At 48.8% G+C, this 22235-nt stretch overlaps 1 protein-coding gene across 1 annotated transcript; it reads left to right on the forward strand.

The window, feature by feature from the left end:
• Window positions 1–13214: 13214 nt before the first annotated feature.
• Window positions 13215–15230, forward strand: Gsc (goosecoid homeobox). The gene is made up of 3 exons (XM_020185373.2): window positions 13215–13763; window positions 14221–14480; window positions 14820–15230. Exons 1-3 carry the CDS (start codon window positions 13409–13411, stop codon window positions 14973–14975), a joined length of 771 nt encoding a protein of 256 aa, XP_020040962.1. The 5' UTR covers window positions 13215–13408; the 3' UTR covers window positions 14976–15230.
• The last annotated feature ends 7005 nt before the right edge of the window (window positions 15231–22235 follow it).

The following is a 22235-nucleotide window of genomic DNA, read 5'->3' on the forward strand; positions in this document are numbered from 1 at the left end:
AGAGGAGACAGGTGCACACTCTGAGAGCTGTCCTAAGCTACAATCTTAGAAGCATGAGATCAGAGGCTCAGAGACCCTGGTTCCTTACCCTGGTCACGAACTGATAAAACTGGAATTGGAGCTCAGGGCTCTCCTTTTCGTTGTTGTTTTTTAGTGGGGCTGGAGTTCTGAAATCAGGGCTTTATGCTTGGAAAGCAGATTCTCTACTTCTTGAGCCACACCTCCAGCCTCTTTTGCTGTGGTTATTTTGGAGATGGGGGGGGGGTCTTATGAACTATTTCCCTGGGCTGGCCTCAAACCTGGATCTTCCTGAGCTCAACTTCCCAAGTAGCTAAGATTACAGGCATGAGCCACTGGCTTCTGGTGTTAAGGACTTTCTGAACACCAGAATCTGAACTGTATGATTGTGGGTCTAAAATCTCACAATGAAGTTATACTCTGAGGATGTCAAATGTCAATTAAGCAGGCTTATTAGAACAAGCTCTAGCAGGACACATGTGTGTATGACTATGTCTATCAAACTCAGTATCTACATTGAAGTGTGAGTTTATGACTGATGATTCTGTGGCTGATGACATGGCCATTTGAGCTCTGTCCCTGCATCAGTTTGAACCAGGACAATAATTTCCTGTCCTTGTTCATTACACCGACTAGCTAAGATCACTTATTTTATTTCCTCCTTAACAATAGCTTTTTATTGTTGGAAATGTGTCTTGAGTGCCCCCACGAAGGGAGAGTTTTTCACACTCCCAGCAGGCAGCACAGTGCCTGCCATGCAGAAGGAAAATGACAAATATCTGTTGAATGAAGTCATTGGGAATCTGAACTTGAAAGGTCAAAATACTAATTTCATGCTTTATGCAACGTGGTCTGGAATATAGCTCAGCGGTAGAGAGTTTGTCAGGATGTAGAAGGACCTGGGTTCCATCCCAACTACTGCAGAAAAAAAAAGTGATAGCTTCATTATTAGCTACTTATAAATTATTTTCGTGATCATCCACTGTGTCCCTACAATGTGTTGGGCATTGTTAGGCTGTACCAAGGACACAGGTGATCAGTTATAATTATGATCATGCATGCCCACATATGTCTCAAGAATTGAGAGGGAGATAAGGCAAAGAGATGAGCCATGAGACACGTCACCTATTCCAGAAGCAAGGCTTGGAATTTGATCTAGTCTTAAGATTTTAAACCCATAATGTATCCCCTTGGAAACCCATCCTCCCCGCAGGCCCAGCTGCTAGGAACCCGGGGGAGCAAGTCAATAGCAAGGACTCATTTCCAAGGGTGCTGTTAGGCGGTGATGAGGTGTGAAGGGAGGAAATGAGGACCGGGCAGGTGAGCCCCTCATCCCGGGATATTTGTTTGACTCTGCTGCTATTTTCCACTCTCGCTGCCTGTGTAGAGAAAGACATTTCTTCTTTGGAAGATATGTTTTAGGTTTGGGTGTATATTTCATTTTAATTTCACAGGTAAAACCTGTGAAACCTTTTGTGCAAAGGTAAAACATTAGAGATGGGGGTGGGGGCTTCAAGTTCTCTTTAGTGTGCAGCCCCACTCTCAGCCCTTCCAGCCACGACTTCTGTGAGTCCAGCACTCCCTGCTTCTGGCCTGTCCTTTTGTGTTGGAATTTACACAGCACTTGCTATAAGCCAAGCCCTGTCTCATTGCCTCCCAAATATCAACTCAAGTGTATTTCTGAACCCTTGGGTCACATGTATGTGACTAAATACACACACCCCACAGACACACCAATGCCTCACGTTCGTCACTACTGCTGTGTCTTGGAGAGCCTTCCTCAGTACATACAAGGTACAAACTGCGTGGCTATCTGTTACATGAACGTACTCTGGTTTATTTCATTAGTACCTGACTGAGGCGCACTTAGGTTGTTTCTATTTTTTTGTCCTTGTTTTAGGATTTTATTTTGGGGACTCACTTTTTTATTTTTATTTTGGGCTCACTATGTAGCTCAGGCTTGAACTTTATATCCTTCTGAGTGCTGGGATTACAGATGTATGCTACCTAGCCAGGCATCCATGTTTAAAAAAAAATTTCAAAGCATGTGACCATGAATATCCTGCCAGAATAGAAGTAGGGGGGATTTCCAGGGTAGCATTACTTAGGGGGGGTCTTAAATCTTAACCCTGAGTAAATTAAGCTAGGAATAATGTGTGTCACACCCAAGCAGTTCTGGGTAGAATTGTCTGTCCTGGGGGCAATAGGGGAGCAGAAGGAGAAGGAGGGTGTGGAGTTAGGATCTAGGTGAGATTGAACTGAGGACTGACCTCCAATGTGGGAGGGGGCACAGCTTTTTCGGAGGACCCCATCCTCCTTGCTTCCTCAGCTTCCAGACAAGATACTGCAAAAGCCACCTTGGTCCTTAACAAAGCAGGGTCCGAGTGGTTTGCTTTCAGAAGGAGCAATGGCCCACTGCTGGGGCAGGCCAGGGGAGGGTCTGGTGGATCTGACCCCTAGGCTGCCAGGAGAGGGTCTGTTGGACCTGATCCCTGGGCTGCCAGGAGGCTGGGCAAGGGATGTCAGCACCATGACTTCCAGCTTGGAGACCTTGAGCAAGTCATTGGACTTCTCTGGCTCTGAGTTTCCTCCTTGGTGAAGCTGAGTCCTGACACCAGTCCTGTTGCTCCCATTGCTCTAATCTGGGAATCAAATGAAGTCTGGAGAATTGCAAATCCAAGGGAAAGCAGCATTTTCCTTGGACATTCTCCAGTTTGGGATTTGAGCCTTTTGTTATGCAGCTAGCAGAGCCAGACAGATGAAAACCGTCTGTCTGAGGGAGAGCTGGGGGCTTTCATGGTAAAATCCTACAATGGCCAAGTATTTCATGTTTGTAAAAACTACCACAGCCATTTAAGCTGTATGTGGTGGTGCACCCTTGCAATCTCGACACTGGGGGAGGCTGAGGCAGGAGAGTCATGAGTTGAAGGTCGCCTGGGCTACATAGCAAAGTCTTTTCTCAAACAAAATGAAACAAACAAATGAAATCCAGAAACAACAGCAACAAAGACAAAAAAATTTCTGCAGCCACTTGGTGAGAGCTTACCCTGTGCTCTGTGTCTGACACAGGTGAACTGCTCAGCCCCAAGAAGTAAGTCATATATCTGATTTCACAGAGGAAAAAACCTAGACTCAGAGAGCTTTGGCACTTGCTCCAGTTCACATAGATGGGAGGTGTCAGAACAGGAAGTCAGTGTGGGAGCCAAACCTGAACTGCCGGCCACATGCCACCCCTAGGGATACAGCTCAAGTGACTGTCCCAGGTTACAACATGGTAGGAATTAGAAGCTCTGGATAGTTGAGCCCTGCTGCAGTTTGACATTATTTCTTACTAGATAAACTGCTAGCTCCACCACCGGGATCAGTGTTCTAGCTGGACCAAGCAATGGTCTTTCCTTGACTTTCTTTCTCCACATGGGGCCGGGGCTAGTCACCATGGTCCCCTATTTAAGTGGAGGAGGACCTACTCACAATCCACATCATATCGAGGTCTCTAAGAGTCCATCTTTTCCAACTGTCCCATGACACAAGGAAAGCATCTTGGTCAGTCAGCTGTCCAGGCAGCCCTGTTGGACTTGTCACTGATGGCTTTAGCACCCCCAGGCTGCTCTATCTCCGATGGGGAAGGGTCTCCCTCAAACACAGCCAGCACTCCAATTACTGCTCAGGAGTGGCAGGTGTCTAAGCCAGGAGGGGACTTGCAATTTCCTGATTGCTCCCCCATGTCATAGATGGGAAAAGGAAGACCCCTACTTCTCTGCTCATACTGTGGGCACAGTAACCCCAACTGGCCTGGGGGGGACTGCCTGTGTTGACAGATGGATAGACCTTCCCTGCTCCTTTTATCTACTTCAGGAGAGCACCCACTGGGTTTCATTAACACTCTTCTGCTAATGGCTTTTGGCCTGGAACTCCAGGAGATCTAGAAGCAAGGAGGCAGGGAGGTGACAATGTATTCTTCCCTCAAACAAAGAGTTACTTAGCACACTCATTGTGCCAGGCCTGCTCAGCTGGTGGGTGATGTGAAACCCAATCCAGCACTGAACAGGCTCTCCCTATGTTACAGTCCTGGTCAGATGCCCCTGACTGCAGACAGGCTTGTCCTGATCACAGAAAGTCCTGACAATTATCTTTAGGTCTGTGGCTGGAGGGGGAGGCCATGGGTGGACCATCATCTCGCAGAGGGAGGTGATGGAGGAGGAGAACACAGGGCCAGCATAAGGCCCAGTAACTAAGCAGCACAAAGTAGGAACTCCACTAGCCAGAGGAGTCCTGCTGGAAGATGGATGGTCAGAGGGAAGGCAGAAAAGGCAATCTGGTGACAAGGAACAAAAGGGCTTGCTTGCTATGTTGAGGTACGGGGTATTTCGCTGTTTTACAGAAATCCATGTGGTATTATGCCAAGAGAGCAGCTTAGGTAGCTGAGCTCAAGTCCAGTCCTCAGTTGAACAACCTGAGGCAGGGAACAACTCCTATCTGGTCTTATTTTTTTTTTTGGTGGGAGTAGGGTTTGAACTCAGGGCTTTGCTCTTGCAAAGCAGGCACTCTAAGCCACTTGAGCCACACATCCAGTTCATTTTGCACCGGTTATTTTGGAGATGAGGTCTCGTGAACTATTTGCCCAGACTGGCCTTGAACCATGATCCTCCCAATCTCAACCTCCCCAGTAGCTAGGATTACAGGCATGAGCCACCTGTGCCCAGCCCCCCGTCTGGTCTTCTTGATGGCCTCACTTTATAGCAGGAGACAGCAATAGAGCCCACATCCCAGAAGGGGTGTGACTATCCACCAAACACGTGGACACACAGTCCTTTGCTTCTCCTCCCTTTGGTCTGCCCTTCAGGATTTGCAGTCCATGAGCCCCATTTTCTGAAGGTGGACTTAGTCATGTGTGCTGATTTCCATGTAGTGTGGCTCCCCCGAATGCTGCTTGCTACTGCTGCAGACCTCAGAATGCAGACCTTAAACAGAACCAATAAAAAGGCAATTTGTTAGTAGGCTGGGAGTCCAGGTCAGCCCCGACAGAGAGCCGACGAACTGGATTTCACAGAGACTCCAGCTTTGTAAGCGAGAAATATTCAATAAAGAATTTTCCTGAAATATGGAGTGGCACCCATTCGCCACACATATTCAATATCCATTTTTCACGGGAAGCGTGCAGAATACTTCTGCCAAGCAGAGAGCTTTGCAAAGCAACTCATTCAGCTGCAACCCTGCTTTCTGGAAGCACTGGAATTGGGAAGCAGTTATTCTAAAAATTATTTCAAGTCAAACATTCACTTGATCACTCTAGTCTAGTTTAACTTGGAAAACTACTTTCTGAGGGCTTTGGGGAAAAAAAAAGGAGGAGGAGGAGGAGGAGAAGCAGAAGGAGAAGAATAGCCAAGGCTTAAATCAGAACGTGGAGAGCATTATCAAAAACTTATGTTTCCATCTCAAGAGTTGACTGGAGATGCTTTAAGATACAAATAATTCCAGAATTCTAGAGTTTCAGAGAAAGTATTGTCATTAGTGGGGCAGGAACATGGCTCCACAACACCACTTCACTTGCAAATATTATACTGATCTATCAGACAGAGCTGAAGATAACTGTATCTCCAAACCTCAGGAGAGGGGAAGAAAAAGTTCTTTAGGAACTTGTTAGGAAAAAAATAAAACAAAATGAAAAAAAACCCTACAAGGTATCATGTAGACAAGAGGGGTGCTTTTCAGTTCAACTGTTCTGCGTTTGGCTCCTACAGTGTGTTGACTCCCTGGGCTGTCATTACTAGGCACAGACTTCTTTTCCTCATAACACATAAGCCCTGTGATATGGGAATGGACTCTGGTGACTCTAAACTCAAGAACTTTTGGTCTGCAGGATGAATTTTACTCTAAGTGAAACCAAATTCACAGTATAGGTCAGGCATCATTCGTCTTCATCCCTGGTTGTGTGTAAATATCTGAAACAAGAAAACAAGCACACACTCTGGAAAGGAGGTGGCCAGGGAGCTGGTGTTGACACTGCCTGGCCCCAAAACACTGAAGTGTACAATGGTACAAAACGAAGCAGGAAGGATTGAGGAAGGAGGTGTTTGTCTGTGTGGGTAGGCCTACATCCCAAGATCCTCCATGCCCTGGCTAAGAAGAGACAAATGTGGTACCCTCAATACAAATCAAGCAAATTGAAAGATGAGTTTGTTTCTGAGAATTTTCCTCCTCTTTCCCATCCTATGAAGGAAAAGACTGGCCGGAAAGGGCCCAACCTCCTCTGGACTCGGACTCTGTGGCTGGCTAGGCCAAGGCCAGGCTAGAGCTGAGTCATTGCATCAGATCCTGCCATAGGGGGATGGAGCAGGTGACAGGACCAGTGACCTCTGAAAGTGCTCCCTTTCCATTATTCTGCATGGCTCCTGCTTCTGAAGGCTTGGCTTCTACACTTGAGCACCCAGCTGCTTCTTTAGAAGATAGACAGGCATTTGTGAGCCCAGAAGGTGCCCTCGGAGAGGGAACTTGAAAACTCACAGTGATGCGGAATGGAATCTCCTTCCCTGAACACTATGAAGGCAAGGGCAAGGTACATGATGGCAAACGTTCCTGTCAGTTTCCTCCTTCTGATGTAGAAAAAGTACCACAGCAATCGTGAGACCCTGAGTTCAAACCCCGGTCCCACCTAAAAGAAAGGTACCAGCAATGCTTTCTGATGTAAATTCTGACTCAGATACTGAACCAGTGAACCATATCATCCGGTCTTGTTTAAAAAGATGAACTAACTCATCTACACTACACTTCTCCACTGACACCAGCTTTTCTAGACGTCTTAACAGTCACCCAAGGTAGCTTTTCCTACCAGTTTCAGTTTTATTTTAAAGTATTCTTTCCCTCAAAAAAAAAAAAAATTCTCAACCTCCCAAAGTATCTTTTAAGCATTCAGTGTCCCTCTTAGCTCATATATTGGCCTAGCTAACGGATTTCAAACACATTTTTGGGGTAAGTTTCTCAAAGTTAAGCAACTAAAAGCTAAGGAATTATTTTATTAGCAGATCAATTGTTTTTCTAAGAACTTAAAAACTACAGGTAAAGGGGAATTTTTTTAAACCCTGATTCATTTCAAAATAGGCTGAAAGTTTAGACCTGTGTGTAAAATGCTTATTAAAAAAAGCATAACAACAACAACAACAAAGCCTTGTGCCTTCTTTTATGTCATGAAATTTGGCCTTTGCTTTCTGGGTTGCTGACCACAATCTGTTGTACTGGAATGCAAAGGACTGTATGTGACACGCCTCCTGTCTTTCTCAGCAAGTCTGTTTTCTTAATTAGATTCGTCCCAGCAAGGTCTTTTTTAGAACAGGATCTCAATTTGCTCAAGTGGCTCAAGTGTGTACAAAAAAGCTGCTTTCCCTTGCCTTGCGAGCTTTCCTTCTTACCCAGTTCTCCCAAAACCTCACAAAGGGGTGGTGTCACTCGGAAAGTCTACATATGACAAGGCTGACACACAATAAAAAGCTGCAAGACCCAGAGAGCAGACAGGAAGGAGCAACACCCACCAAGCCACAGCCCCGAAGAAAGTCACCCTTAGGTCCCTGTCTCACACTCTCCAGAGCTGGGATGGCTCTGTCTCCCGTGATGGTCATCGAATCCACATTCCGATGCTTATTTAGGGGAGACAGACATATTAGTAACAAATGGATTTATGCAGATTAGTCGTGTTTTAAAAACACTACCTGTGCAGCCTAGAAAGGGCTCTAAACTGTAAGCTGCCCAGACTTCCCAGATCCTAGGAACAGCCTCCAACCAAGAAAGACTCCCAGCATGCATGGCTCAGATCCCATTTGTGTCCAGCAATTCCACCATCCCACGACCTGATGATTCTCTTTGGAGACCGATTTTTGCATCTTAATGGTTCTGTGACATGGAGCCATTTCGCTGGTAACATCTCAAAATGATACCTAGATGTGTTTATCACCTATTTGTGTGTTAGACTGATTGGCTCGGCTCTAAGACAAGCATTTAATAACATGCCAGTCATTCCCGAGCCCTGCTTAAGTGTCCCCTCGGATGGGCTGGCTTAAAGAAAAGTGACAGAAATGTTCTTTAATAACTATGGTTTATCCATTTCTTTCAGATAGTAAGTGGCACGTTCTCACCTCATTTGTAGCTTTTAATCCCAAATGGACATTGCTTTTGAAATATTCTTTCTTTCTTTTCTTTTCTTTCTTTTTTTCCCTCTCTCCTGATGCCGCCACTTGAAAGTTGAAATCTAGCAAGAATTTAATGGTAGGTGCCAGCTCTCTGAATTACAGGGTGACTGCCTGAGTTGATCCTAAAAAGCAAGTGTCTTTTTTATACCGCATAAAAGCCTGAAATGTTTACATATCAAAAGGCTATAGGCCAATTTCTGTCAAAATTACACATGAAGTTAAGCAGCACAAGCAATTTATTTAAACACTAGTCATTGTAGAAAAATTCAAAACCATATGCTCTTTTAGCAGTTTTTCACAAATGCATTTGACCCATGACTCGGCTAGACATACAAGCTTCATAATTTACTCTAAATTTCAAATCCCCTTGACGTTTAAATAAAAGATCTTCATTAATGAGGTTTACATGAATGAAAACTTTAGAAGCTGATATCGGTTAGCGAGGGGCTTCGGAACGTCTGTGTGTTCACTAGTTCACTCTAATTTTCAAATGACTGACTTTGCTAATCATTTCAAGAGAAAGTCCTCTGAGAACAAATTATCATCATTTGCATTCTGTGATTTGCAAAAGCAACGGTGCAGTCACTTTGAAACAAACTTTGGTAAATAACTCTGCTGAAAGCCAATTTCTGCAGCCCGGGAAAGCCGAAGCTGTTTTTTTTTTTTTTTTCTTGAGACCTTGGAAACACGTAATTTTTCGACACCCCCTTAGCCCCCAATGTTACACTGAGCTTTCCTAACACTTTGATTACTTTGTCCTTAGGAGTTGGGGTACTTTTACGGAGAATGTTGCACAACTTGTAACAAAAATTAGTAAGTGTCCTACATTCAGCCGGAATGCAAGACATCGGCACTTGGGCATACTGCCCTTCAGTGGGGTGGCATTTTTGTTCCATACTCAACACCACCGATTCATTTTGCCGAGGAAGATTCCCAGGGGGCTAGGGGAAGGGCCCTCCAGGGAGCGGTGGAATCCAGTTTTTGAGAACTGGATTAAAAAAAATATCCAAAACCCAAACACAAACAAGGAAACCAATTTTCTTGGTGAAAACCTCATGGTGTCTCTCTTCACTGAGCTCTGGCTTCAGTGAGCTGTGTGGATAGTTGCTAGTTCCTCTGACCCCACGGAATCCTTTGTATCTCTAAAAAGGGCAAGCCAGCTTTTTTTTTGTGTGTGTGTGCATGACATGAAAACACATCCGATTATAAACTCTGCTTTGTGCTGGGGGTGGTGGTACATACCTGTAATCTCAGCACTCGGGAGACTGAGACAGAAGGATCGTGAGTTCCAGGTACCCTGAACTACATAGTGAAACCTTGTCTTACAAAAAAAAAAAAAAAGGAAGAAAGAAAAGAAAAGAAAAAGAAGGAGAAACCTCTGCTTTGCTTAATTCTTAGACAAGAAACGAATCAGAAGAAATTGGGGTGGCACAAGCATTTTTTTTTTAACAGCCATGGAGGTAGGGTGTAAGGATGGTGGTTCAACAGCTTTCTCCTCGATGAAAGTATCTTGGGGCGGAGGAGATATCCAGACACATACTCCAAACTTGGGCATTCTGTTTTAAATCAGAGAAGCAATTTAATCTACGCTCTTTGAATCAATTTAGCGGTGACCGCAGCGCAAAAGCGCCTTTGATGGATGCCAAGCAGTCAATATACCTTGTGCATGTGGAATCTACTGATCTATTCTTTAATATCTTAAAAATGAGGGCTATTGCCAGGGCGAGTGACTCCTCCACAAACACATTTTCATAGACTTCTGCGTGGTGATTGCTTTGTGTGAAATCGTGTTTGGGTGATAATAAGGAAAATCAGCGAAGTGTTTACTGAATCTCCGACCCAAGCTCTCGCCGGCTGCCTGGACGCTTGCGGTCCTCCCATGCTGAGCAGTGCGTGCGGGGCCGCCAAACAATCGCTTAGCAACGCGAGGGGGACAATTTGCGTTCGTTGTATTTGTTATTCCAATTGCGCTCAGCCACGCAGGGCAAGATTGTTTGTCTAGCGCGTTGGGGACACTTGTGGGTTTTCGCCTGCGGAGGTGGCACGGTGCGCGTGCACGGGCTTGGGGACCCTGACTGCCTTCAGAGTGTCTGGCTCCCCATCGACAAAGTGGAGGGAAGGCAGATTGTGGGGACAGCACTGCGGGACTGCTCTTTGGGAGTTCTCTGGGAGCTCCCAAACATTCCCCTTCCTGGAATGTTCTCTCTGCTGGAAGATGGAGCTTGCAGACTCGCTCAACCTTATCTTGGACCCAGCTTATATAGCGACCCTGCCCTTGGCTAGGGGGTGGGGTGGGGACAGTGTACTTCTTTGTCCCAATGAAAAGAAGAAAATGTTCAACCCAATCTCTTTGGCTAAGGGGCGACAGTTACCCTCATTAAATGTTAGGGTGGTAAGAAGACCCAAGGAATGTTGGATTTGGTTTCATTAATTAAAACCCTGAGGCCTCCAAAGAACGGATAGTTTGCAAAGTGGTAACATTCATTTCCAATGGTGATACTCAGACTCACTGTAAAGTGCTCATCTTTCTAGAGGTCGGTGGTACAGCGAGAGGGCTTCAGGAAATCGAGGGAAGAGAGACGCAGTGTAGGGTTTTGTTAAACCTGATCAAGTAAGGAGCAGAAAGGCACAGGAAGGGTGGGTGGAAGGTTTGCCTATACTCTTGAAAACTTGGCGGCCCTCTTTTAGGTCACTGTACTAGAGCAGTTCTGGTCTGCGAACCGTTTGGAGAAAACTCAGGTGGAGGAATTCGCTCCAGCGCCCTGTGGCATGTTTGCCTCAGCCCGGCTCCAGCAAAGGTCTTAAAAAGGGACCTGTCGCGCAGCCACTAACACAAAGTTCGCAGCCTCTAGTTCTTGCCCATCAGTTACCTCACAGAAATGAACCTGAGAAAGGTTGACAGGCAGCCTGTATGCCCTGGAACCTGGTGACTGTTAAGTTTCTGACAATGCAGGGGGGGGGTTCCCTCTCTGAGTAGTAGGAGAGGGAAGGCGCCCCACTTCTTACCTTAGATCTGACCTCTCTGAAGTAAAAGGTCACACTCCTTCCTCTGAGGTTTTTATTGTTAAAAAAATAAGCAAACAAACAAAAAACCCCTGTCATCTCCTCTCCTCAAACTAAGACCCACCTCCATTCATTACAAATCCGTCTCTACAACCACTTCTAGTTTGTGCAGCAAAGAACCAAGTCTCCTAGGCTGAGCGGTGACCACTGAGCGGTGGGCGTGAGGATACAGAGGTCTACACCGGGAGGCCTAACAGAAGCACGCGCCTGGCTTCACTTGGCGGCTCCAGCGTGCTCTGGGTTTCTGCGCCTAGGCAGGACCAAACCTCCGCCCAGTGGCTCTTTGACCAGGGAACAGTGGCCAGAGAGTTAAAAGTGGCCTTTTCCTTTTCCCCCAGCAACAGGGAACTGGCAGCACACTTAGCCGTACTGAGGCGACTTTCGTAAACTATGCGACCGATCCCTGGTCACGAAAGAAATCCAGAAAAATGAGCACAAATCAAAAGCGGCCTTCCTTCGCGGGAAAGCGAGGTGTCCTCCACCCTGGCCCCAGGCGGTCTTCTCCACCCCAACCCCAGGCGGTCTCACCTGAGCCGGGTACTGTCCCGCCCCTGGAGCGTCTGGAGTCGCCCACGCGAAGGCCGGAGGGAGGACGATTTTGCAAGCTCCAGGGCTTGCACCCAGGTCGCACGACTTGGGGGGTAGCTTTCGTTCCGCGCCTACTGTCTCCTACCTTCTCGAAGAGCGTTCAGCAGCCTAAGCGCGGTGGTGGTGGTGATGGTGGGCTAGCTGCGCCTCCCTCGGCTCCAGCGGGCGGGCAGAATCCCGCAAATCGCCGCGGTCGCCCGCCGGGAGCAGAACCGGCTTTCGTCCAGGCCCCCGTGGCCCGCGGAGCCCAGCCCCGGCCTGCCAGGCGAAAGCGCAGCCCTCAACTAAGGGCTGTCTGTCAAGGGAAGAGCAGATCGCCAGGGAAAAATGCGACTCAGTTGGGGAAGGAGACAGAAAGCCCCGGAGACTCCATTTGTATTGAAAACCAAAAAACAGTTTTGGGGGAGAAGACACCTTATTGCCAAAATAGTAGTTAAAGAGAAAAGGCACAAAAGGCGGGTACCGATACCCGCGCAGGGAGCAGCTGCAGCATCGCTTCAGAGAGCTACTCTTGGCGTATTTCAAATAGTGGCTGAATTTGATCTGCACTGCAGTGTCAGAATCTAGGGACTGTCACGGTAGTTTTCAGACCCAAAATGACCGAAAAAAAAAAAAAGATAAAAAATTAAGAAACCCGATGCATCTCTTCTTCCGTCGTTTTTTGCCTTTACAAAACTTGACTTTAGCAAAAACAAAAATTTTTTGGAGGGGGGAGTTAACCGTTCGAGGAGACCCGCATGATTTAGGGGGGGAGGTAGGCGAAATTAAGCAGTGAAGACATGGGGGGGTGGGAGGAGGAGCGAAATTTTCAATCCAACTTGAGGGAGGGCGCAGCCCCTTACATTTTCTAAGACAAAACAAATTCCGAAAGGAGAAACAAAAAGTAGCTCCAAAGTAAAGTGGGCCACAATGATTTTGAGCTACAGGCAGTGGAAAACGCACCCAATAATAGGACCCAATCTGAGGAAAAGGGTAGGGGCGGAGAGGTCAGGCGGAGGAGTTGTTAACTGCAGCGGTACAATGGAATTAATGCGATTAACCAGGGCAATTAGGCCGCCCGCCCAGCTCGGCCGGCCCGCGGTGGGGCTGCCGAATGGAAAAGATTAGGTTAATTTCATTAATTCTCAATCCACAATCTCTTTTCAAGCCCTGTAACCCCCCTCCCCTTGGCACTTCTCCCCTCTCCGTTCCAACCCCCCCCCAACAACCCAAAGGAAAAGAAAGGGCCAAATCTGGTTCTGTTTGTCATCTGCATATTACCAGGAACTAAATCCAGAATGACGTCGACTCAGTATAAAACCAACAAGAGGTTCAGCTGGTCGGAGCTCCGTCCTACCCGCGGGTTGAGTTCAGCGAACGCAGCAGCGAGGGGAGGGCGGGAGGAGGGAGCGCGGACGCAGGGGGCGGGGAGGGGCGCGGGGCTGCGCGCTCCGCGGCGCTCTCTTTCGGTTTGGTCCGCGGCGGGAGGAGAGTGGACCCCCCACCCCCTCCTCCCTGATTTTGAGGCTTTTTCCTCGGCGCGTCCCCGCAGCCCCCCGGTCCCGGCGCGGGGCTCGGGGATGCCCGCCAGCATGTTCAGCATCGACAACATCCTGGCCGCCCGGCCGCGCTGCAAGGACTCGGTGCTGCCGGTGGCGCCCAGCGCCGCGGCTCCGGTCGTCTTCCCGGCCCTGCACGGGGACTCGCTCTACGGCGCCAGCGGCGGCACCTCCTCGGACTATGGCGCCTTCTACCCGCGCTCCGTGGCCCCTGGCGGCGCGGGCCTCCCGGCCGCAGTTGGCGGCTCCCGCCTGGGCTACAACAACTACTTCTACGGGCAGCTGCACGTGCAGGCGGCGCCCGTGGGCCCAGCCTGTTGCGGGGCCGTGCCGCCGCTGGGTGCCCAGCAGTGCTCCTGCGTCCCGACGCCCCCAGGTAGGGTCGCGATCGCGCGGGCCTGCGCTGCCACCGCAGTCCTTAGCCACCGGGGCATGGATAGATGGTGGTGCATCCTTTATTCATCTTGCACAGACTCCCTCCTTGCAACTCTGTCCCCTCTTCTTTGGGCCGATTGGGCACAGGGCTTTGCCCCTACTTCTGCTTCCAAGCTTTTAGGTGAGAGTTAGCGAACACCATGCCGCACGGCATCCGGGTTGCGATTCCACGCCCGTGCCGTAATTAAGTGCCTGCATGGGGATGCTAGGATTTTAGGAGCCCAAATTGGCTTTGGGTGTGTGCGGGACGCTCCCTCCATTTTCCTCACCCCTTGATTCCCGTGGCCCCCCAATTCTCAGTACCCCTTGCAGACAGACGGGTTTTGAAGTGGGAGAGGGTAGCGGGGCTGGCGGTGGCGAGGGAGGGTGGCTGACCGTGCGCCCCACTCTTGTCGCAGGCTACGAAGGCCCCGGCTCGGTGCTGGTGTCCCCGGTGCCGCACCAAATGCTGCCGTACATGAACGTGGGCACGCTGTCGCGCACCGAGCTGCAGCTCCTCAACCAGCTGCACTGCCGGCGGAAGCGGCGGCACCGCACCATCTTCACAGACGAGCAGCTCGAAGCGCTCGAGAACCTTTTCCAGGAGACCAAGTACCCGGACGTGGGCACGCGCGAGCAGCTGGCACGGAAGGTGCACCTTCGCGAGGAGAAAGTGGAGGTAGGCGCAGGGCCCAGTCGGGGGCGTCTAGCGATCCTTCCCTGCGAGCTGGGCCGCAGCCGGGTTTGCCCGGCCCTCCCTGCGTCTCCCGGCGCTTTGGAGACATCCCGGTGGCGGCCTGGTGGCTGCTGGAGGGCGCTTTAGGCCCAGGAAGTGTTGTGAAAATGCGGAAGCGGGAGCGATTGATTCCCCTGCTTTTGATGGCGGGCGCACGGCGTCCCATTGGCATTTCCACGCCCAGGGCCGCAGACCCGCCACACGGAGCCCCTCGGGTGCCCTGGCGTTGGGGGAAGCGGCCCTTTGATCGTCCCTTGTTGTCTGTGCTCCCTTGCGCAACAGGTTTGGTTTAAGAACCGCCGTGCCAAATGGAGACGGCAGAAGCGGTCCTCCTCCGAGGAGTCGGAAAACGCCGAGAAGTGGAACAAGACGTCTTCGAAAACATCGCCCCAGAAGAGGGAAGAAGAAGGTAAAAGCGATTTGGATTCGGACAGCTGACGGCCGCGGGCCGGCCGTGGCGCTTGCCTGACTCAAGGACTTGCACAGACAGACGATGCTACTTGCACACGCGCTGCCTTGCGGGAGGGAGTCGAGAAAGGATGGAGGAGCTGTAAATAATGTACAGAGCCGGGAGGGTCGGCGTCCAGGGACAGGCGCTCAGCCCCGCTGTCCGAGGCTGCCTGCGTCCTGCTCCCCACCGTAGTATTTATAGTTAAGTTAACGGTGACAGTACAATAAAGTGATGGCGATGTAGCTGGGCCACATTCTGTATTTCGTACCCTACCACCACCATCATTCCGAGGCCCAAGAAAGAGATCTATTTAGTCTGTACTGCGGAATACACAATTGAGCAACTCTGATCTGTCAAAAAACAAAAAAGAAAGAGAGAGAAAAGGAAGGAAGGAAGGAAAAGAACAGTAAAACTCTGGGTACAGTTAGTTACAGGATGGGTGTCCTAGAGTGGCAGTAAGGAAGAGAGGGCCAAGATTGGAGTTCTTGCCTCCTGTCTCCCAGCACTCTCCTTTCTTCTCTGCCTATGGAAGCCCTAACCTGGGGGAGCCCTGGAGTTTTTCCAGGGTCTCTCCAAGTCACTCACCTTGTCATACTCTTGCGAAACTCCAAACCCTAAGGCCTCACTCAAGTCCACATGGAATTAGCGCGCGGGGCGGGGAGTGTTAATGCTTACTTTAATTTTCCACTGCTACTCTTGCTGCCCACTTCCCCCCAAAATGCTTCCCCTTCCTCCCTGGTCAAGACTTAACGTCACACAGCCGGGACTGACACCACGCTGGCCTGGCGCAGGAGAGCCCACAGCCCCCTGGGGTTGACGGACTGCCTTGTGCCTGCTGCTCTTCTCCCTGGGCTTCCGGGTGGCCAGGGTCAAATAAGCATTATGCTCTTAGGCAGCCTTTCTCCAGAGCGCATTGCTTAGAGGGGTTCCTTTAAGGTGGGTCCCCCCTTTTCTTGTCAGAGCCAGCTCTCCTCGGTATCAGGAGGGCAGAGGAGGGAGCCCCTGGAAGTCCACTACTGGGCTGGTCTGCAAGTGACCAAGTTACTCCTGGAGCTGGGATAAAGAGGGCATAACTTCTTAGGTCAGCAGTGGAGTGGAGGCCATCAGGAATGGCTTTTAATATGTTAAACTTGATTTCCTTCTGTTCTAAGTCGGGAATGGATGAGGGAGGGAGCTGGGGTTTAGAGAGCTTTCAGGCTGAGCCCTGCTTGCTGGGGGAGCTGGGGACTTGTTCTTGTCCTGGAGCTGCTTTGGGTGTGGGTTAGGAAGGTTTCTCCAGGGAAAGAGGGAAGGCTGCATTTGCTGGCTGGGAACAGCGCAGGAAAAGAAAGAAAGTATAGTTTTAAAGAATCGTGTGTTTTCATGGTTTGCAAGGTAAAGGTGACTCTTGGAGCTAGTGAGATGACACAAAGGGTGGCGTGACCCCAGTACTGCTTTTTATTATTTTACTTTCATTTTTTGAGACAGGGTCTCAGCTGTGTATGCAGCCCAGGCTGGCCTCCAAGTCTTCATCCTGCCAGTCCTCCTGCATCAGCCTCTGGGATTACAGACATGTACCACTACACTGTGCTCCCAGGACTATCTTCTTTGTAATAAGCAGTTATCCCTAGTGAAGAGGAAAGGGCAGTAGTTTCAATGAATCTTGAAATGGCTTTTAATATACCTCCTCTTTAACCACCAGAGGTCTGTCTCAAGTGGCAAGATTGACCTGACTCCATCAATTTGTGACTTTGGGCAAAGGTAATAGAACCAGCTTTCCAAGGGGGTTGCAGGAATTAAAAGCACCAATTTACTTAGAGTGTCACCTGGCATAAGAAAACCTTTTAACAGGGCTACTTAATTTTAAAAAGTGAGCATGATTTTTCTGTTGTGTCAGATTTAATGCTTCAAGATTCACTTTACATTATTTTGTTTTATCTTTTGAGAACTAAGATGGGTTGTGTTACCATTTTACAGATGAGGACGTTAAGGTTCTGCAAGGAAATAAAGGGCATATGGTCTTCGCTCAAGTGCGTCTTGCACCATAATTGGAAATACTTCCAATAATAGTTCCATGAGAAATAGTCAAAGAAGCTGTTTTTTTTTGTCATATTAATTGCAAATGATTCTTGAAATGGCTTTTAATAGTCCTCCTCCTCAGGCCCCAGACTTCCAGGGTAAGAAAACATTGCCTGCTATGCACATCCCCCCTCCCCTCGGTTATAGCTAATGTTGCTGGTTGGGGCCCTCTGTAACATTGGAGAGGAATGAGCCTGCAGGGGCATCTGGAACATTCTAACTTAGGATCCAAGTGAGCAGTGTCATTCCACCCTGAAAGTCCACCGATGACCGCTGTGGGACTATTTATAAACTCTGGTGTCTCCTTGCATGTGATTTGCCCTCAGGCTCACTATAAAAGGGAATCTTCCATTTTAAAGAAAATCAGCACTTCTCTGATCTGAAAAGAGGGGAAGTCAGAAGGGGTAGGTACCTGTCCCCAGTGGGCACCTGGTGGAAGTCATGATGTGGCTCTGGGCAGCCCACAGTGGCAAGGGAAGTCTCCCACACTGCCCAGTCTCCATGCAGGGAGTTCCCTGCAATAGGCTTCAGGATTGGCTCAGCTCGCAGTAAATAAGTATAATAAATGCCTGGAGAGAAGAAGGAAACATCAGTGCCGTCTGTCTAATTATAGTCGGCCCTCCTGCATGCCCCAGGCAGCTGTGGGGCTCAAACCTCGGCCTTAGCTGCTGTCAGGGTCAGGCAGGGCCAGATGGGGTCACAGAGCAGAAGGCCTGGTAATTTTCTTCAGTGGGATTTGGACTGTGCTGTTGGAAAGTCGTGTGTACACGTGGGCAAGGTGTAGAACAGGTGACTTTGCCTAAGTGGTTTCCAGTTCATCTACTTCCACTCCATCCTGTCCACTGAAAATGTTCTGCCCATTTCACAGTAGAGCAAACTGAGGCACAGAACGAACACAGCAACGGTGATCTAAAAGGCACCTGCCCCTTGCAATTTCCATAAATCAGGATTCGTCAAAAAATCCACATTGTTCTGGGTGGTGATACAACCTGTGCTAAAGTTCACCAGCTGCAAATGACAATAAGAATAAGAATGGGGTAGCTGCCCTGAGGTGGGGGAAGGGGTAATGGGGATTAATCTGCTGTGAAAGGCAAGGAACCATACTGATAATTATAACGCCTAGCCTAACGCTAGTCTAGCACTTCCTACCACCTGCCCTTGCTACAGCCCATTGTGCAGGTGGGAATTGGAGGCTTGGGGAGGATAAATAATAAGTGGCATAGCAGGTCCTGGACCCCCCATATCTCGGCCCGCTTCCCACACACCTCTTGGGATGGTGGTGAGGTATGGGGTAATAGCTTCCAGGTGTCCTGGGTCACCTGGGCCAAGGAGGGCCCTAGCTGGAAGAAGCTAAGGAGTAAGAGGAAAGTATAGTTGGGGGGAGGGAAGAGAACTGGGGTTCTTAGGTTCTTAATATCTTCTTCGATGGAAGGTGTCTAGCAGACCTTAGCAGCTGGCTGGACACTGGTGGGGGGAAGGACTTGACAATAATTGTCCAAATAGCATCCAGGGAGAATGTTTCAATTATAGTTCTTTGATCAAGTTGAATTCTGTTGACAAATCAAGAGGGTTTCTGTTTTTGTTTTGGTGGTACTGGGGTTTGAACTCAGGTGCTTTACCCTTGAGCCATGCCTCCAGCCTACCCAACAGGGTTGCTTTTGAGACAGGGGCTCCCGGTTTAGCTCAGGCTGGCCTTGAACGTGTTTGATCCTCCTGCCTCAGCCTCTTGAGTGCTAGGATTACAGAGCATGTCCTGGGGAACCAAGAATTTTAACTCTTATGTGCAGGATGTTTTAGGGGAGAGGGTTTTTTTTTTTTTTTTTTTTTGTCTTTTCTTTTTTGGTGCTGGGATCGAACACAGGGCCTCACGCTTGCTAGGCAAGCGCTGTACCACTGAGCTACATCCCAGCCCGTGCAGGATGTTTTAATGCACAAGATGGAAATAGGTGGATTATTCTTCCTTTTCATTGTACATGGGCCAGGTGGAGGCCAGGAGTAGGGGTGACAGGGACCTCTTTTTCTGAATTATAGGAGGTTTATAGTCACTGAAGTAAAATAGTTCAGGTATGAAGACCCCACCCACCTACCCAAAGAACCCTTCCTGGACTAGCCTTCTGTGACCCTGAGTTCCCAACACTGGTGTCCCCCCGCCCCTCCTCCCTCGCCAGCCCCCCCTCCCATTCACTTGGCTTTGTTTATTGCATGAAGATGGACAAATTTGAGCCCCAGATTTCCAAGGATGGAATTCCAGCCAAGCGCAAGGCAGGGGCCACAGTGGACAGCTGTGTGGCTGGTCTTTTAAACCTATCAGTCCAAGCTTCTATCCAGATGGGGTGGGTTAAGCACCGTGTCTGTCAGGTTCCTTCCTCACCTGCGAAATGCATGGGGGAGGGGGAGGATTAGAGATACTGTGAGAAACCCAGCAGAGTGTCTGACACGTTTATTCCTCTGGGCTTTGAAAACACCCCATCAGCTGGTTGATGCTCTGCATAAGTAGGTTGGAATGCCCCTTGTTTTTAATTGTTGTTGGTTTAGGAGCTTCTGTGGGATCACAGGACAGGGTTCATAGTGAAATGAGATGCTGGTGGGGACGGAAGTGAAATTATTTTAGGGCTGGATAGCTCTGCCCCTCCCCAGAGCTCCAGGACAGTAGAATTTAGACTGAAGGAGGATATTTGGAGTGGGTTTGCATTTGATTTCCCAGTTTGGGGAAATGACTCTGAAGTTTTTCAAAAATAAAACCAAAATAAATCCCAGCAGCTGCTGAACAGCCCCTTGAAAATTCTGGAAGAAATAGATCTGGCTGGGCCTTTGGATTGTGGGGACCATTTACTTGTTTTAGGACATGGGGTGTCCCAGAGGCATGGGAGAGACCTCTTCTTATCATGACTTGGTTGTAGATTTGGGGAAAATAAAAAGCTATTTCTTTGCAGTCTGAATTACCTGTGGAACGCGCAGGGTGAGTTATGGCATAGTGCAGTGTCTCTAAGTGGTTCCATAATTTCTGGATTCCTGAAGCTTCCATTTGTTCCCAAGTGTCCAGCCCTGGTAAGCATCAGTGAGGGGCCATCCTAAGTCCCTTTCCCACCCTCCCCTTTCTCTAGGAGTCCCTTCCACCCAAGCTTTCTGGTTTCCTAATTTGAGGTCCTCCAGAGGCAGTTAAATTACTGCAAACCTCCCACCCCCCAACTCGAGGCTGATTTATAGAAGCAGTGATTAGTGAGATAATTTTAATTTTAGCCATGATGCACAGAATGTAAAAGTGCCCTTGTCACTTCCTCACTGATTCCCCAGTTGTTCAATATAGGGCCTAAAGGTGCTTTGTGTTGCAATGCTATCTGCCAGGCTGACCCCAGCCAAGGCCCTTAAGAGGCAAAGGCTCCAGTTGAAGCAGGCAGTCTGAGAACTCCTTCTTGGACAGGGTTTCCCTCCACTGTTTCTTTCTCCCCATCTCTCTGAACTAGCACATGGGAACTTGTTTTAATTATTTTTCCTTTTTTTTTTTTTTGGTGGGGTGGCAGAAATATTTTAAAACTAAGAAATTTTCAGAGAAAAGAACCATGTTATCCAGCAGGAGAGACATAGCTGTGACAGTATAGCAGCCACAGGGCAATGGACACACTGCTAGGACATTCTTCTCTCTTGGGCTTGGGAGCCTTGTGGTTTCAGAGGCCAATGGTGTCAAGGGGAGGCTTACTGCAGACAGCCTGGAGGTCAGTGAGGGTCTGAATCTCACAGGCAGGGCTAGATCAGCCTCACAGTGACAGGCTCCCTTTAATCCTGTCCCAAACAAATCATTGACATCATCCCATAAGGCCAAAAGAGAGCTGCTTCCTTCCAGATGGGGTATGGCGGATCCTCCTTTGAAAATCCTCAAAGTGCTAACTATGGGACCAGAAAAAGAAAAGCGTCCTTTTCCAAGAAGCAGGGAGGTCCCATGCACTGGGCACGCCCCCCTCTGCAAGGAAGACCCAGCACCCCATGAAGTTGGAATCCCAGCTGCTGCTTTCATCTGAAGATGTCCCTAAGGCCAGATGGCTGTGACAACTTTAGGGGATCTGCATGTCTGACATTGTTTTGTATTTTAGGAATAAATATTTAAATCTGAAACCAAGTGAATTGCTTTCTAGAGAAGTGGGCAGGGTTGGGAAGTTGTGTGTGAGTGTTGGTTTTCCCCACCCCATTCTAAACATAACCCCAGCCTGCACGGTTCCTGTCCTGCTCGGAGCCTTCAAAGACCTTGCCCCCTCCATGGGTACAGGGCGCCAGAAATGTGGTAGTGCCATGTCTATTTTAGGCCAACTTTTGGGTTGCTAGTCTGCCTTTTTGTTTTTCGGTGCTGAGGATGGAAACCAGGGACTTGTGACTGCTAGGCAAGAGCTGCACCTCTGAGCTACACCTCTCCAGTTTGCCTTTACCACAAGACTCTTGGCTTGAGTGGCCAAAATGGAGACCCTGTCTCTCCCCTGGCTTGAGATATTCCCTTGTATTTGCCTCAGTTCTTGCCCATGGGGTGACTGGCTATGGATACACATGTGAGTGCCTGAAAACTTAATTCTTTCTGGATGGCAATTGAAGTTTGGGAAAGATCTTAGGTCTTCATGGTTTATTCAATTTAATTAATTAATTTATTTTTGCAGTAGTGGGGCTTGAAGTTAGTGCCTACACTTTCCCCACTCTACCAACCCTTTTCTGTGATTGTTTTTTCGAGATAGGGTCTTGAACTATTTGCCCTGAGCTGTCTTCGAACCGTGATCCTCCTGATCTCTGCCTCCTGAATAGCTAGGATTATAGGCCTGAGCCACAGGCTCCCAACTAGTATACTTGTTTTTTGGCAATACTGGGGTTTGAACTTGCTAGGTAGGCACTCTACCACTTGAACCACTCCACCAGCTCTTTTTTGTGTTAGGTATTTTTTTAAATTACATTTTTGTTGTACTGAGGTACATTGTGACATTTACAAAAGTTCTTACAATATATCATAGTTGAATTTACCCCCTTTTGTGTCAGGTATTTTTGCCCCAGCTGGCCTTAAACCTTGATCCTCCTGATTTCTGCCTTCTGAGTGGCTGGGGTTATGGACATGAGCCACCAGCGCCTGGCTTGTTTTGCTTTTGAGACAGAGACTTGCCATGTAGTCCAGGCTGGCATGGATGATCCTTCTGCCTCCACCTTCTGAGTGCTAGGAT

The sequence above is a fragment of the Castor canadensis genome, chromosome 3 (assembly GCF_047511655.1).
Source record: "Castor canadensis chromosome 3, mCasCan1.hap1v2, whole genome shotgun sequence".
In the NCBI taxonomy this organism is placed as follows: Eukaryota; Metazoa; Chordata; class Mammalia; order Rodentia; family Castoridae; genus Castor; species Castor canadensis.

Coding starts and splice junctions, on each gene's coding strand:
- Gsc (XM_020185373.2), top strand. CDS start 13,409: ATGCCCGCCAGCATGTTCAGCATCGACAACATCCTGGCCGCCCGGCCG. Junction 13,764..14,220: donor CTGCGTCCCGACGCCCCCAG/GTAGGGTCGCGA, acceptor CTCTTGTCGCAG/GCTACGAAGGCCCCGGCTCG. Junction 14,481..14,819: donor TTCGCGAGGAGAAAGTGGAG/GTAGGCGCAGGG, acceptor CTTGCGCAACAG/GTTTGGTTTAAGAACCGCCG.